General features: G+C 42.2%; 1 protein-coding gene across 1 annotated transcript in view; it reads right to left on the bottom strand.

Annotated features, from left to right (window-relative positions):
- Nucleotides 1-14,243, bottom strand: part of FLT1 (fms related receptor tyrosine kinase 1) — a 170,878-nt gene that overhangs the window by 132,035 nt on the left and 24,600 nt on the right. The window contains exons 2-3 of the mRNA XM_036077056.2: nt 12,119-12,215; nt 11,504-11,730 (exon numbers count right to left, since the gene is read on the bottom strand). Coding sequence (XP_035932949.1) covers nt 11,504-11,730; nt 12,119-12,215 — 324 coding nt within the window. The remainder of the gene's footprint in view (nt 1-11,503; nt 11,731-12,118; nt 12,216-14,243) is intronic.

Below are 14,243 nucleotides of genomic sequence, written 5' to 3'. Positions count from 1 at the left end.
CCTCCCCAGCTGGGACTCGGGTTCTCCTAGAGAGCAGCTATCAGGCAAACATTCCTTCCAGAGTCATGAGGAGTCTGGAGCCAGGGTTCCGTTCAGGTCCTGCACTGACAACTTGTGCCATCATGGGACTCCCTGGGGCTCAGAGTCCTCATCCAGAAAGGGTGGCAAGCGCTTTTCCTATTCCCAAACTTACGATTTGTCATTCATTCACTTGGAATGTTCACACTGGGCATGGCACGCGGACATCCCTCTGGGGGCCGGGCAAGGAAGGCAAATGGGAGTAACAGGATGAGAGACGGTGAGAAAGCTGACCGTTGAGAGTGTGGGGACCAGGTCTGGAAGAGGCAATCCTTGCTTGCGGCAGCCGGCTGTTGCCAAGTGGAATAGGGGCCAATATGGCTAATTTCCAGTTTTTAAAGATAAGTAGGGAATCAGATTTTTACGTGAACTCCTCCAATTATTAAATATTGGCAGCCAAAAGCACTCTGCCTGCCAATCAAAACGTATGTCAGCTGAATCTGGCCCACACACTTCCAGTGTGCAATCCTGCACCACGCTCCACCTTCCCCCACTCTGTTTCATACGGCACACAAAGCTCCCAGGCGGCTGGGGCAGAAGCCCCGGCAAAGCCACGTTGGAAAGAGCGGGGGCTTTGGAGTCACCCAGATCAGGGTCCAAAGCTTGACTTGGTAACTTACAGAGTATGCAACCTTGAGCACAGTATCAAATTTCGCCACCTTTTCTGTAAAAGGAGACTTACAATGGAATTTATTCCATTGCATTGTTAGCATGAAATGAGATGATATGTGTAACGAATCTGAGCCAGACATCAATAAATGATAGTGACACACACCAAGTCCTCAATGAATCCCAACAGGGGGACAACCCTGAGGCATCATCTCATCCAGACCCACCAAGTGAGCACCTGTCCTGTGTTGGAATACCTGGACACATGGGGAATTCACCAGGTCCCAAGACAGTTTGTTTTGGATAGCTTTAGACATTAGAAAGTGTTTCCTTTTGTCAAACTGAAATGCCTGTCTTGACTTCTTTCATTCTTAGATGGCCCTTCTGCCATCTAGGTTCATAAAGACGAAGAAGCTTAGTCTGTTCTTCATATAAGAAAACTTTGAAAGAGACTATTCTATAGTGTCTCCTTTTTTCCCACCCAATTCTTTACTTCTTTAAACATTTCAGTTCCTTTCTTTGGTTGTTCCTTGCCAATGGGGATAATAAAGTCATCCAATTATTTGATGCTCACAACCCTATGAGGCAGGTGCCCATTTTACAGATGGTGAAAATGAAGTTTAGAGGGGTTGAGCAATTTGCTTGGAATTCCTGTTTTCATTGTCCATCTTGAAGTGTAAACGAAATGGTAAGACACGCACCACCTTTATTCTGAATGCGACGTATTTATTAATGCGGTCCAAGATTGGATTCTTTGCCTTGGCCAATGTGGAGTCTCTGTCCGTCTCACTCAGTCACAGCCTCCCCTGGACGGTCCCAGGGTAGTTAGTGGGTTTTGAAAGCCAAATGTAGTCCTTTACACTTATTCTTGTCAAATCTCATTTTGTTAATCCCAGTTCACTGTTTAAGTCAGTTGGAAATTTTTAGGATCGTGATTCGGCCACAGGATAGATGAGTTTTGCCCCCAGATTTTGCTCATTTGCTCAGTGTGCCCTCAATTTCCTCAGCAAAGTCCAGGAGATGAGGTGAGGCTAATGTAACTGAAAAATCCCATCTTTCCTTCTTTCCTTCCTTCTCTTTCTTTCTTTTTTTCTTTCCTTCCTTCCTTCCTTTCTTTCATTTAGCAAACACTCTTGAGCACCGCCTATGTATGGGACCCTGTGCAGGGTGCTGGAGCTAGAACAGTCAGTCCTGGTCCTCCCAGAGCCTGGGAGAGGTGAGTTCTATGTGAAAGGGGGAGGGAGCAGAAGAAGCACCAAACCTAGTTTGGGGGAGCCTGGGGAGGTACCCAGAAGGGATGATGTTTAACTTGAGACCTGAAAAGTAAGAGTAAGCTGATGAAGAAGAGCTGGAGGGAGGTGTGGGGAGGGGGAAGTGTCCCAGGCAGAGCGTCCTGGTCTATGTTCCTCTTACTGCTCTTTCCCATAGTGCTTTGCAATTGGCTCATTGTAACAGATTTCATTTGCTCGAACAATTGCAGGCCCCTTGAGAGTTAAGGTTGTCATCTCTATAATTTCTAGTCTGCCCAGCATGGTGCCCTTCACAAAAGTAATTATTGCTGATTGATCCTTCTAAGCACAGGCACAGCGTTATGTTGATCATCTCATTTAATCTCCTGACAAGCCCGAGAAGTAGTCCTCTTCTCATTTTATAGGTGAGGAAGCCAAGGCTCAGAAGTTGATCACATTAACAACAGCAGTAGCCGTCAGAGTAAACGCTCACACAGCTACGAACTCCTGACTGTTAGAGGTGGCGAAGGGCAAGAACTTCGTTGCCCTCTCTACTGTGTATCGGTTATAGGACTCCTTATGTGAACAAGTTACTTAACCTTTCCGTGAAATGGAGACAAAATGGCAGCACTATTCAGAGCCCTGTGGAGGAAATGAAAACCATTCCCTTATGCAAAGTGCTTCCCGTGGTGTCCAGCAGAGTGAGACCTCAGTGTTAACCATTATTCTTACTAAGGAATTTGTACAAAGTCAAAGACCTAGCATGTATCAGAACAGGGATTTAAACCTAATCTGAACCAGATCATGTGGTTTCAACTCACAACAGCCCACTGGTTGACATTTGATGAGGGAAAGCAGGGTGTTTATGGTTTTAGTAAGTCACCCATTTTGAGAAGCGCAATCTGTGGGTCAAGACGATGCCAAGGTAACCCAGCAAAATGCATCAGATGACAAAACAATGAATATTTTAAATAGTAAAGAAAAACGTAAGAATATCAGAACTGCAAGGACCATAAAGATCAAAACAGATCTTCTCTGGGTCTCCAGATAGGGCAGGCATTTCATTATCATTGTTAAAGAAAGTTACAGAATGTCAGAAACTTAAAGCCTTTTCGGCTTAAGGGGATTTCTCCTGAAAAAGCCCCTTGCCCGTTCTTAAAAGATCACTTAGAGGAGATTTTTAAAAATCCTTAAAGCCATAAAGTTTTGATGTATGGAAAATGAGAGGGTATAGTCAATTTTATTGCCTTTGGACTTCACTGCCATCTTGAGATTTCATTGATTGTACCTCAATCGTTAACTTCTCAAAGTCTTAGGCTGTGTCCAAATGGCTCATTCAAGACTATGTTCATTCCAATTATTTTTTAGTATTTATGTAGTTGTACTCAATGTCTTGTGATATACAATTGTATAGCAAAGCTTAGCTAGCTGGCCAAAATTTTCTGGTAGGGAGCTTAGGGAGTGTTAGAAAACACTCTCTTTCTGAGGAAAGGGCCGGAACATTTGGCAGGTACCATCAAGGGCTAAGGTTGAATTCCTAGGAATATGCTAGGTAAACACAAGGTCTGGGGCAGGGACCAGGGAAAGAAGATGCAATGCTCCCAATTGTCAGCAAATCTACATAGGAGGGGCTTCCATCCCAATCACACATAAGTGTTTTCTATGGCCAAAGACCCTTGGTCTAAAGACAAAATGTTTCTAGAAAGGAAATATGAAATGGCAGGGCTTGAAGATACCAAGAAGTTATTCTATCAAATTTTCACAGAGTTGGAAAGGAGAATGGATAAGAGTTAAGTTACTCTTCTCTAAACTCTCACCATGTGGTCCTAATCAGCTGTCCCCAATGATGGATAGAATGGATCATCTCCTTCATGCTTGCGCCCTAGAGGGGGTAGAGCTAGGAGGCAGAGGGATCCATTTCCCAAGGAAAAATCTGCCATTCCAATCAACAGTGTCATCAAGTGTATATTTTAAATCCTAGAAATATTTCTTTCCCCTTTTATACAACTTCATCAAAATGAGAGAAAAAAAAAACACCAACCCAGCAAAACCTGACGTTGCACTAAAATTTCTGATGAAGCTGTATGCAGAGACGGGTCACAGTGTTCCTAGGAATTCCTTTTAGAAGATCATTTGTAGTAGAATTCTGGAAATGCAAATCAGCCTCAGACCACTGCTGTTTTAGGAAGCCCACCTGGGTTTCCAAAGGCTGAGAGTCCAAACTCTGTTCACCTCAATGTGTTCATCTGTCTCCTGAGCAAATACAATAGGCAACGATGTAAGAAGAAGAAGAAACATGATCCATCAGCTGACCTGGCTGCATTCGTTGCTTCCTGGTGCTGCGAGGTGACTTGTAAGTTTTCTTTGCAACAACTGTGTGCTCGAGAGACTACTAGGACAGGAATCTCAGACCACCCCCAAGACCAAAACTTTGGAAAGCCATTCTTACTGAAAGATGCCATGCTAGAATAAACTCAAGTTTCAGAAAATAAGCGGTAGGAGCCACAGGTTAGGGATAGAGATGAAGTGAGTAAGGGAGGTGTGGGGAACTGGAGATGACTCCAGACATGAATCTAGCAATAACAGACAATGTCACAGATTTGCCAAGAAATCCGGAACCTAAAGAATTCAGCCAACTAGTGTGGCTACGAGTTTTGTTTTTTTTTTTTAAATTGGTTTCTAATTTTCTTTCTTCCTACAAAACGTAAACCATTTAAGCATCTTTTCCCTTGGAGGAGAATCTTGATAAATAGAAACAATATTTTCTCCTCAAAAGTTTCACGAAACTACGAGGGGTATTGCACTGAAATGTTTCTGGAAGCTCTGAAAGTCCGTTCAGCCTTGCATCGCCCTCCCTGCCCATCACGGCTCTGACCTGCACCATGCGGTGCATCTGACCAGGCAACCAGCTGATGCAATCCAAAGCATGAAGAACCCCTTCAGGTTAGGCTGGAGAGCTAGCATCCTTTGTTCATACCACCTTACAAATGCTGTCATCGCTACAGCGTAAGAGATGGAAGCCACGAGGCTTAAGTAAATCTGCAGATTGCTGCTGTTTTCACTGATGTCCCTGATTGTTATAATGGCTCTGCTGGTTGAACTTGCCATACCAGGATGGCAAATGAGGCAACAAACACCAGCTGCTCAGACATCACCCAGCTAAGCCATGTCGACTGAGCATCTCTCGTGGGCCCCACCGTGCATGAGACGGGGGAAGGAACCCGACGGGGGGCAGTGTTGGGACAGAAAGTGCCTGCTTCACGGAACACTGGCACGGCGCCTTCAGTAAGTACTGCTGGAGGAGTCCTCGGCACTCCTTAGAAAGATCCACTTGTGAACTGCAGCTATTCTCTATAAATGTTGAGCCTGTGCATTTAAAAATGCTCACAAATCTATTTATATAAACTAGGGGCGCCTGGGTGGCTCAGTGGGTTAAGCGTCTGCCTTCGGCTCAGGTCATGATCCCGGGGTCCTGGAATCGAGCCCCACATCAGGCTCCCTGCTCAGCCGGAAGCCTGCTTCTCCCTCCGCCTGCAGCTCCCCCTGCTTGTGCTATCTCTCTGACAAATACATAAATAAAAATCTTAAAAAAAAAACTCACCATAGTGCTTCTATAACTGGTGCTGTTTTCCTAAATAAAAAGTACAGATAGGACCTATCTTGTCTAAACCAGGTTAACACTTTTGTAAGTTCACTTGTTTAAACTTTGATAAGTTTGAAACTTTTAACTTATTTATTCTGAGTTCCACAATAAGACATACATTTTACATCAGATTCTTTAAACTTTTGTTTCCATTTTACACACATACACATTCGTGTGTTTTACATATATGTGGGTATGTGTGTGTGCTATGTGTATAAGATGGAAACACAAGTTTTATTTAAAAATGTTTCCCCAGGGACTCCTGGGTGGCTCAGGCGGTTAAACATGTGCCTTTGGCTCAGGTCATGATTCCAGGGTCCTGGGATCGAGTTCCGTATCAGGCTTCTTGCTCAGCAGGGAGCCTGCTTCTCCCTCTGCCTGCCACTCCCCCTGCTTGTGCGCTCTCTCTCTCTGACAAATAAATAAAATCTTAAAAAAAAAAAAAATGTTTCCCCACACAATACCTACCCTTACCTTTTGCAATATACTTGGATATTTTCCATTCTAGTCTTTTTTTTTTTCCCTAAGATTTATTTATTTATTTATTTGACAGAGAGCGAGACAGAGCGAGAGAGGGAACACAAGCAGGGGGAGTGGGAGAGGCAGAAGCAGGCTTCCCACCGAGCAGGGAGCCCAATGCAGGGCTCGATCCCAGGACCCTGGGATCATGACCTGAGCCGGAGGCAGACGCTTAACGACTGAGCCACCCAGGTGCCCCTGCTTTTTTTTTTAAATGCTGATTACAACCCATTAATTTGATTCCACAGACCATTACCATGTTGGAATGTACATTTTTTAAAGCCCTGGTCAACTTTTAAAGAGAGCTATGTCTCTCTCCCATATCGCATGAGCTAGAACGCAGCAGTGGAACAGCGTGCGTGCAGATGGCCCCAGATAGGCTCTGTTCCCCACAAGCAACAACACAAAGCTCTCTGGGATCAGGATTTGTGGCTCTAAGGTCCATTGCCCAGAAAAACACTCTGCCATCAACTTAACTGATCATTCCTCAAAAAAAAAAAAAAAAACTGAATTTGGAATTTAAAAGTTTTAATAACTATCAAATCTATATTCTCAAAGATTAAAACAACAATTAGTTTAACAGTTTGAAGTCAATAGCTGGAACTTCAGTGGAGTGGAAATAGCTAGGGATCTGACCTGGATCCCCATCCTGGCTTGTCGTTTTCTTAATTCTGGCTTCTGAAGGTCACTGAAGCTGTTCTCTTGTGTATTAAATGGAAGAAATAATACCAACATAGTTGATCTCAGAGATAACTATGTACAAGCTCTTCAGCAAAATCTGTACAAATGAGTACACTGGACCCTTCTCAGAAGGTCTGTGCCATTACTAGTTTTACTTGCTGGAGGTCCCATAGCCAGGGAGAGCTTTCTCTCATTTATGTGAAGGCATGATGATTATTCTCTCCCAGAATACCTGGAAAACACTTTTTTTAAAAGTAATCTCTATGCCCAACGTGTGGTTTGAACTCATGACCCCAGGATCAAGAGTCACATGCTCTACCGTCTGAGCCAGGCACTCCGTCTCTCCCAGAATATCTGAGTCAAGAGAACCTCTACTACTTTTTAGTGATGTACTTAACGGGTCTGATAATTTTTTTTACCTAAAATTAAGCTGCTATGCACATCTCATCAGTTTGACACAAATGAGAGAACCAATGGCGGAAAAATCTGTCAGGAAAATGCTCCAACCCATTTGCTTTCATAGACTCAGAGAGAAAAACAATCAGGTAAAGAAATCAGAATAAAAGAGATGAGTTTCTCTTACAGGGAAGAGGTAGAAGATACTCACCCAACGATAACACACACACACATCCATTTTTTTCCCTTTTCAATTATAGTTTTTTAAGAGAGGACATACTTTAAAGAGCCCTGAAAGGCTTGGTTGTGGAGAGAGGAGGAATTCAGGCTGACTCCACAGTGTGGGGAGCTCAGCATGCTAAGTTCAAGGTCTTCCTAACTAAACCGGAGATGCTGACAAAATATTACATACTTCGGAGATGCCATTAAAAACTCTTCTGCTCAGCTTTCTTACTTTATGACCACAACTCATATATTACAATAATAATTTCAAAGAAACCCTCCAACTTTTAGGAAAGGCTGAGCTGGAGCCAATTTCTCATGTATACCAAAAGGTCAGAAAAGCCATGCAAAGGCATTCCCTCTCTGCAAAGGGGATGAACACCACCTAAGTAGCCCTTACATTACTATTCATCTAGAAATCTTTCTGTTTTGCAATTAGCAAAACATTAAGGAGTGCTTTACAATTTGTTTTTCTTTATGACCCAGAATTCTGTAGCTGTAATTATGGGGGGATTCCATTCATTCTGCATAAGCAATTTTCTAAAATATATATAGTATTTTTCCGCTACTGCTATTCAACAGCCATTTATCAAGACCAAGCCAAGGGTATACCAAGAGAGGAGGATGTAATTTAGGGAGACAAAGCTCTACTTGGCTATGGATACAAGCCGCCCAGGTGCCCCTGCAGAATTCTGAGGGGCTCTGACTCTTCTCCCTCACCAGAACCCAACCACTCACCAAGGCCAACTAAATCCCTCCAACCCCCAAACTTCTCTCCTTCTCCACAGCTCTCAGAGTGACCTTGGACCACCAGCTCTCCTGCGTCAGTGCACACAGCAGCCCCATCCCTGGTCTTCCAGCCTCTGGATCTCCTCCCACCACTGAGAATCTGAAAGGAAAAATCTGACTACCTTACTCTGCTGCTAATACTTTTCCGGTCTCTCCCCATGTAGTCTCAACGTGAAGGGGATCTTAGGTTCTTCACTTGTGAAATGAAGAAAGGAATGCTTCATGGGGTTGTTTTGGGAATTAAACGGCATAATGTAAACAAAACCATTTGTTTAAACGAAACTTCTTACAAATGTAAGAAGTTATTACATTAAAGGAAATGGTAATTTACCAGACAATTCAGTAATTAAAGTGGTTAAATATAATTACTTGAATAATTAAATTGATGTAATGTATTATGTCAGAGGCTTGGTGGATTTATACAAAGCTGTAATGCCAAAGTGGTGATGCCAATGTGTCTGTCCACCGCGTATCAGATGTTACGTCCGAATCAGTGCTCAGGTGGGAAATGTGCCCATTACCCAGCAGGCAATCAACGATGTCTAGATGATAGTTTGGTTATAATTCACATGCTAGCTCTACACGGACAAAGCTACACAGCCCTGATTCTTTTTCTTGGAACCCTATCAGACTACAAATCTATGTCTTTTTCAAAAGATTTATCGAACACTGTTTCTCAACTTCATGGGAAATCAAAGTGAAATGCAAGTACATCCACAGATGCTTCTCAGGGCAGAAAGTCTCCAAACAGAACAATGAGCTCTAAAGTAAATATTCCACAGCAGTAAGTAAGTGATAACCAGTTAGCATCTAGTGTGTACCAGCTGTGTTTCAGGAACTGGTTGGAGTTTTGTTAATCCTGAGACAATTCTGAGCCATCGGGGGACAAGTTTTGTGTCCCCAAATGAAATTAAACCTGCAATGTAGTAGGTATTCAATTAAAATGGAAGCATAAGACCAACTTATTTTGGAGCCTGGGTGGCTCACTCGGTTAAGCCTCTGCCTTCGGCTCAGGTCATGATCCCAGGGTCCTGGGATCGAGCCCCACGTCGGGCTCCCTGCTCAGCGGGAAGCCTGCTTCTCCCTCTGCCTCTGCCTCTCTCTCTCTCTCTCTCTGTCTCTCATGAATAAATAAATAAAATCTTAAAAAAAAATAAAGACCGGGCGCCTGGGTGGCTCAGTTGGTTAAGCGACTGCCTTCGGCTCAGGTCATGATCCTGGAGTCCCTGGATCGAGTCCCGCATCGGGCTCCCTGCTCGGCAGGGAGTCTGCTTCTCCCTCTGACCCTCCCGACCCTCCCCCCTCTCATGTGCTCTCTTTCTCAGTCTCTCTCTCTCAAATAAATAAATAAAATCTTTAAAAAAAAAAAAATAAATAAATAAATAAAAAAAGGAAAAAAAAAATAAAGACCAACTTTTTTCAAAGGAATTGATACAATAATGAAAATACGCAGTGCATAAAATGTTACGCTATTTGAAAAAGTTACAGTTGCTTAATAAATTCTATTACAGCTACCTTGGACTTCAGGAAAGTTTGTATTGAGCTCAACATCACTATCAGGAAAGGACACAAAACTGGCATTACTATTCAGAGTCCAGTTAAATAGGCATGTAGGAGGTAAAGGTGAAAATAGCTAAACGTTATTTTTTAGGAAAAAAAATAAAAGAGATGGTCTTTTTTGTTTTTTTTTTTTACTCATTTAAGTATTTGATTTGCAAGTCAGACTCTGATAAACCCACAGGAGAAAGTTTTATGAGAATTTTAGTATGAATGTTTCCCCCTTTCCCCTGGAGAGATGGGAATAAAAGCATTTTCTTTCCTCTGCCAGTGCCAGAAGGAACGTAAGATACTATGTGGAACTAGAAAAAGAGAACAGATGGCTGAGTATATGACTTTTTTCCCCACTATCAAACTTTGTGTCTGCTTTCTCCCTGAGCTGCAAAAGTACCTCTCTGGAAGTCTCTGTCTCTGCTCTTCACCTTTTCCAACATGCCCCATTTCCTGCCTGTCCCCCTCCCTTCCCTCCTATGGACGCGGGCTGACTTCCCCAAGCCAAGATCCCAGGCCTACCTCCCCCTCCGACTTTGAAGTACATTGGCTACATTCCTATGATGGCAAACTGCTAGTAAGTTGTTATCTACCCCCCTGGAAAAGTGCAAAATGTAAAAACAGGAGTTTGGAAGAACAGAATGCAGAAAAGTGGCTCAGTCTACATCAGGCTGATAAAAGCTAAAAAGATGTTTCTGGCAGTATCATATAGCTGCTTTATGGTCTCCTAAAACAGGAGCGCTGAGTCTGCATTATTATATGATATGCTTAGGTGAAACACTGTCTCGTTGCCTTGCTTCAAAAATTAAAAAGAGAATCCTGCAAAACGTAGTTCTGTTGTTTTGCCTCCCATGCAAAGACCACCATATTGTATATTTAGGTTACTGACACGGTGGTTGCTTGTTCTGTTTTGTTTTTGAACTTGATTTGTGCTTGAGGAGCCTGCTAATTTTGCTTTGCGTTCTCTAGAGCCTCGGGGTTTTTTTGTTGTTTTTTAAAATCCCATTAAGTTTTGGAAATTGGCTGGAACTGATAAACAAGGAAGAACAAAGTGACAGGCCATTTTCCTTATTCTTTCTCGGGCATCCATTTCTACTGTCAATTGATAGTTCTTTAAGGATTTTGCATTTCTTCCCTCTGAGTATCACTTCATATATTCATTCTCCACGGAGTGAAAAATGGTACCGTAAAAATTGTAATTGAAAAATGATTCATTTTTACCCTTTCTACGATGTAATGATACGTGCCAGTTCTTACGTCATTATACTTGCTTAATGAACATGAAATAATACAAAATTATTGGAACCAACTCTGTAACATTCAAGGGACATTAGCAACATTACATTTATAAATTTAGTAGAAAGAACAATATTTTACAATTCTGACATATAAGTGAATGTGTTGTGCTAAAGGACAAAAAAATCTTGTATTCTGTTTTGCTTTTCTAGATGATTAAGAAATAGAACTAAAATCTTGTCATTCATTTATTCATCCAGCTGTGCTACATGCCAGCCACTATTCTAGGTGCTATGGATACAACTGTGAACAAAATAGGCAAGAAACTGTCCCTGCAGGGAACACACAATTAACTATGCATTCTTGAAAATCATGGTTGAAATTGATCCTCAAGAAATGCATTAAAAAGGCATTCCACCAGTTTCCAGGGCAGAAGCTCTTTCCTGGCCCACTTCCTTCAGCGCTAGGAATGCCCACTTTCTAAGGGATCAGGGTAGATTTATAACCCACTGCAAAGCAATAACAAACAGAATGTAGAAAATGGAAATCCTACCATTAATAAATATATAGATTGTAGATTCTGTTTTCTTCTTCTTTGAAGCAGGTATAGATAGATATTTGCAGCTATAGAAGCCAGTGTGGTTTGCCTGAGCCGCGTTCAAGGTCAAAGTACTGCAGAACTGTTTGCCATTCCTTCCACAGGCAGATTTAGTTATGCTCAGCCTTTTGCTTTCCTTTCTCACTGTTTCAGGCAAAGACCATGAATGGGCTGCTTCCCCTCTGCAATCACAGATAAGAAAACAAAACACAGTTAGGGCTAGGGCCAGGTCCTAAGCATCCATTTCATTAGGAAGCGCTATTCTGAGGGCCTTGAAATGTAGTCCTCCTCTTCTTTACAGAGAAGCAACACATTTAGAAAGCTTTTAAACAACTTGGAAGAAAAATGCACAGATGTTCGTTCAGGGCATCCCTTCCCTGTTTCCCTTCCAGTGAGTGATGAGTCTCTCCTTGTGAAGCTGGATACATGTGGCTTGCACTTGGCAGCTTGCAAGAGACCACATAGATCCCCACCTTTGTTCTCTGAGAGGCGACCCTTCTACTCTGCCAGGGAATGATTTTGCCTAAGAAAAGTCAATCAGGTTATCCCCAAGCCAACACAGCCACTTACCTACATTTGAGATACAGTGTCTGGCCTGCTTGCATGACGTGCTGGGTGCCTTTTAAACTCAGTTCAGGACCTTTTAATTTTGAACCTGAACTAGATCCTGGAAAACAAATTTTAGAAAAGAATTATTTGCAAATTGCCTTCTCATTTTTTTTTTTTAAAGTCATATCTTTCCATGAAGGTAACTTTTAATCTTTAACTTACTTGCATCTGCAAAAAGGCATGTGTAATATTAAATTCTCTTAATTCACAAATTTTTTCTAATCCAAGCCTCTTTCACAAATATTATATGTCCTATTTTACCAAATGACTTAAATAATATCCAAAAACCCATTGATTTAGAACATTAATAGATTCAAGCATGTTTCTAAATGCAGCCATGTTAAGAATATAAAGTAACATTAAAAACTCTCAGGATTAAATGTGTCATTCAAAACTGAACTTCTACCATGGTGGATCATCTGGTCCTACAGGCCTAGCTGATCTTCTTTTCCAAATACAAAGTACAGAAACTTCCTGGGTTCTAGACATAGCTCAGTGATTAGTAAGGCCATGATATTTTGGGCGAGTCATTTCTCTTTCTGAACCAGTTTCCTCTTTAGGAAAACCAATTATAGACCAAAATCAGTTTTAGAAGCCTTTTGGTTTGTCTTACATAATCTCCAAGTTCCCTCTATAATGGAAAGAAAAAAAAGGAACTATTCACCCCTACGTGACATTTGACAAGCATACTTCACGGGGAATGTTGTGAGATAATGAGATAAGTCAAGCGAAAGTGCCTGGAAATCTACACATCTCTATACAACACGATAATAATATCCACCCTAGGGACTCTGTGTGACACTAGCCAAGCCACCTGTCTCTCCAGAGCTCAGTTCTCTTATCTGTAAAATGAGAGACTGGGCTAGATGACCTTGGATCTCTCAGTCCATTTCTGACATTTCCAGTCCCATGATCCTTGGAGCCCCGCGTGCTATAGAGGGTGATCCTCTCCTGAAGCAGCATTGGGCATGGACTCATCACAATAAATATCAATAAGGATCTCTCCCGCCTCTTCCCTCCCCCTCCTCCTGCAGAGGCAGCTGCAGATGCCTGGCAAAAAGCAGGAGATCAGGGGCCCAGGATTAGCAGGGACAAGCAGGAGGGGATGGATATTCTTAGAAGAAAAGTTAAGCCAATCCTGGAGTCAATCTTTGGGAATACTTTTTTTACTTGAAAAATAGGTTCATGCAGTGGAATTCAAGATAGAAGACTGAGCTGAATCCTCTAGGCTTTTATGTTAGATCACAGATCTGTGAGATGAGATACACATGTCAAATTCCACGGTTAAGTCTAGCAGTGCTCTCTAGCGTTACTTGTGGGTCCTAGTATCGCAAAGAAAACTAGACTCAGTTTAAAAATCTGCATTTGAAGCTTAATTTCTCCATTTACTAGCTGCATGACCTTAGCCTTCCTTCATTGTTGCTCCTTAGTATCCTCAGGCGTAAAACCGGAAAACCCACGATCTACCTTGCAGGCGTGGTGTGTGGATTCAGCGCTGGGTCATCTAAGTGATGGTGCTGCCCTGATGTGGGACAGATGCCCAGTCACTGCCATCTAGCAGAACTGCTTCCCCCCACTTCTGCCAGAGAATATTTTGCTGAGATATAACTGCAAAGACATTCCATTAACTTAATCTGCATTTCTGAGGTTGCTGATGAAATAAATTAATGCAAATGTAACTTTTATACACAATAGGTCCTGGTATCAAATTACTGCTAGGAAAAAAAATGACTTGATATTAACTAATTCAAATTAAAATCACTGTTTCCTATAGATCCAACTGGTCTATCAAATAACCCCAGAGAACAAGTCAACCCATTCAGGTACCCAGTGACACATTTGGTATTTTATTCATCTTGAGGAGTTTCCTAAGGCAACAGAGGGCTCAACATCAGCGATGCATGGGAACACTAAGATTTTCTAAAGCCACAGCCAGGAACTGATAACACCTATCCTGAAAAAATTTCCAGGCCAGAATAGTTTCTGCCCTTCTTTATGGCATGGAATTCTGGAGATTTAACTGAGTAGTTGTTCATGTGCTGGAAAAAATCCAGCAAAGTTTCCTGTGGAAAATTCTGGCACGACT

The sequence above is a fragment of the Halichoerus grypus genome, chromosome 4, assembly GCF_964656455.1.
Source record: "Halichoerus grypus chromosome 4, mHalGry1.hap1.1, whole genome shotgun sequence".
Lineage (NCBI taxonomy): Eukaryota > Metazoa > Chordata > Mammalia > Carnivora > Phocidae > Halichoerus > Halichoerus grypus.
Note: the sequence above shows the minus strand (reverse complement) of the source record. Positions and strands in the feature narration are given on the sequence as shown.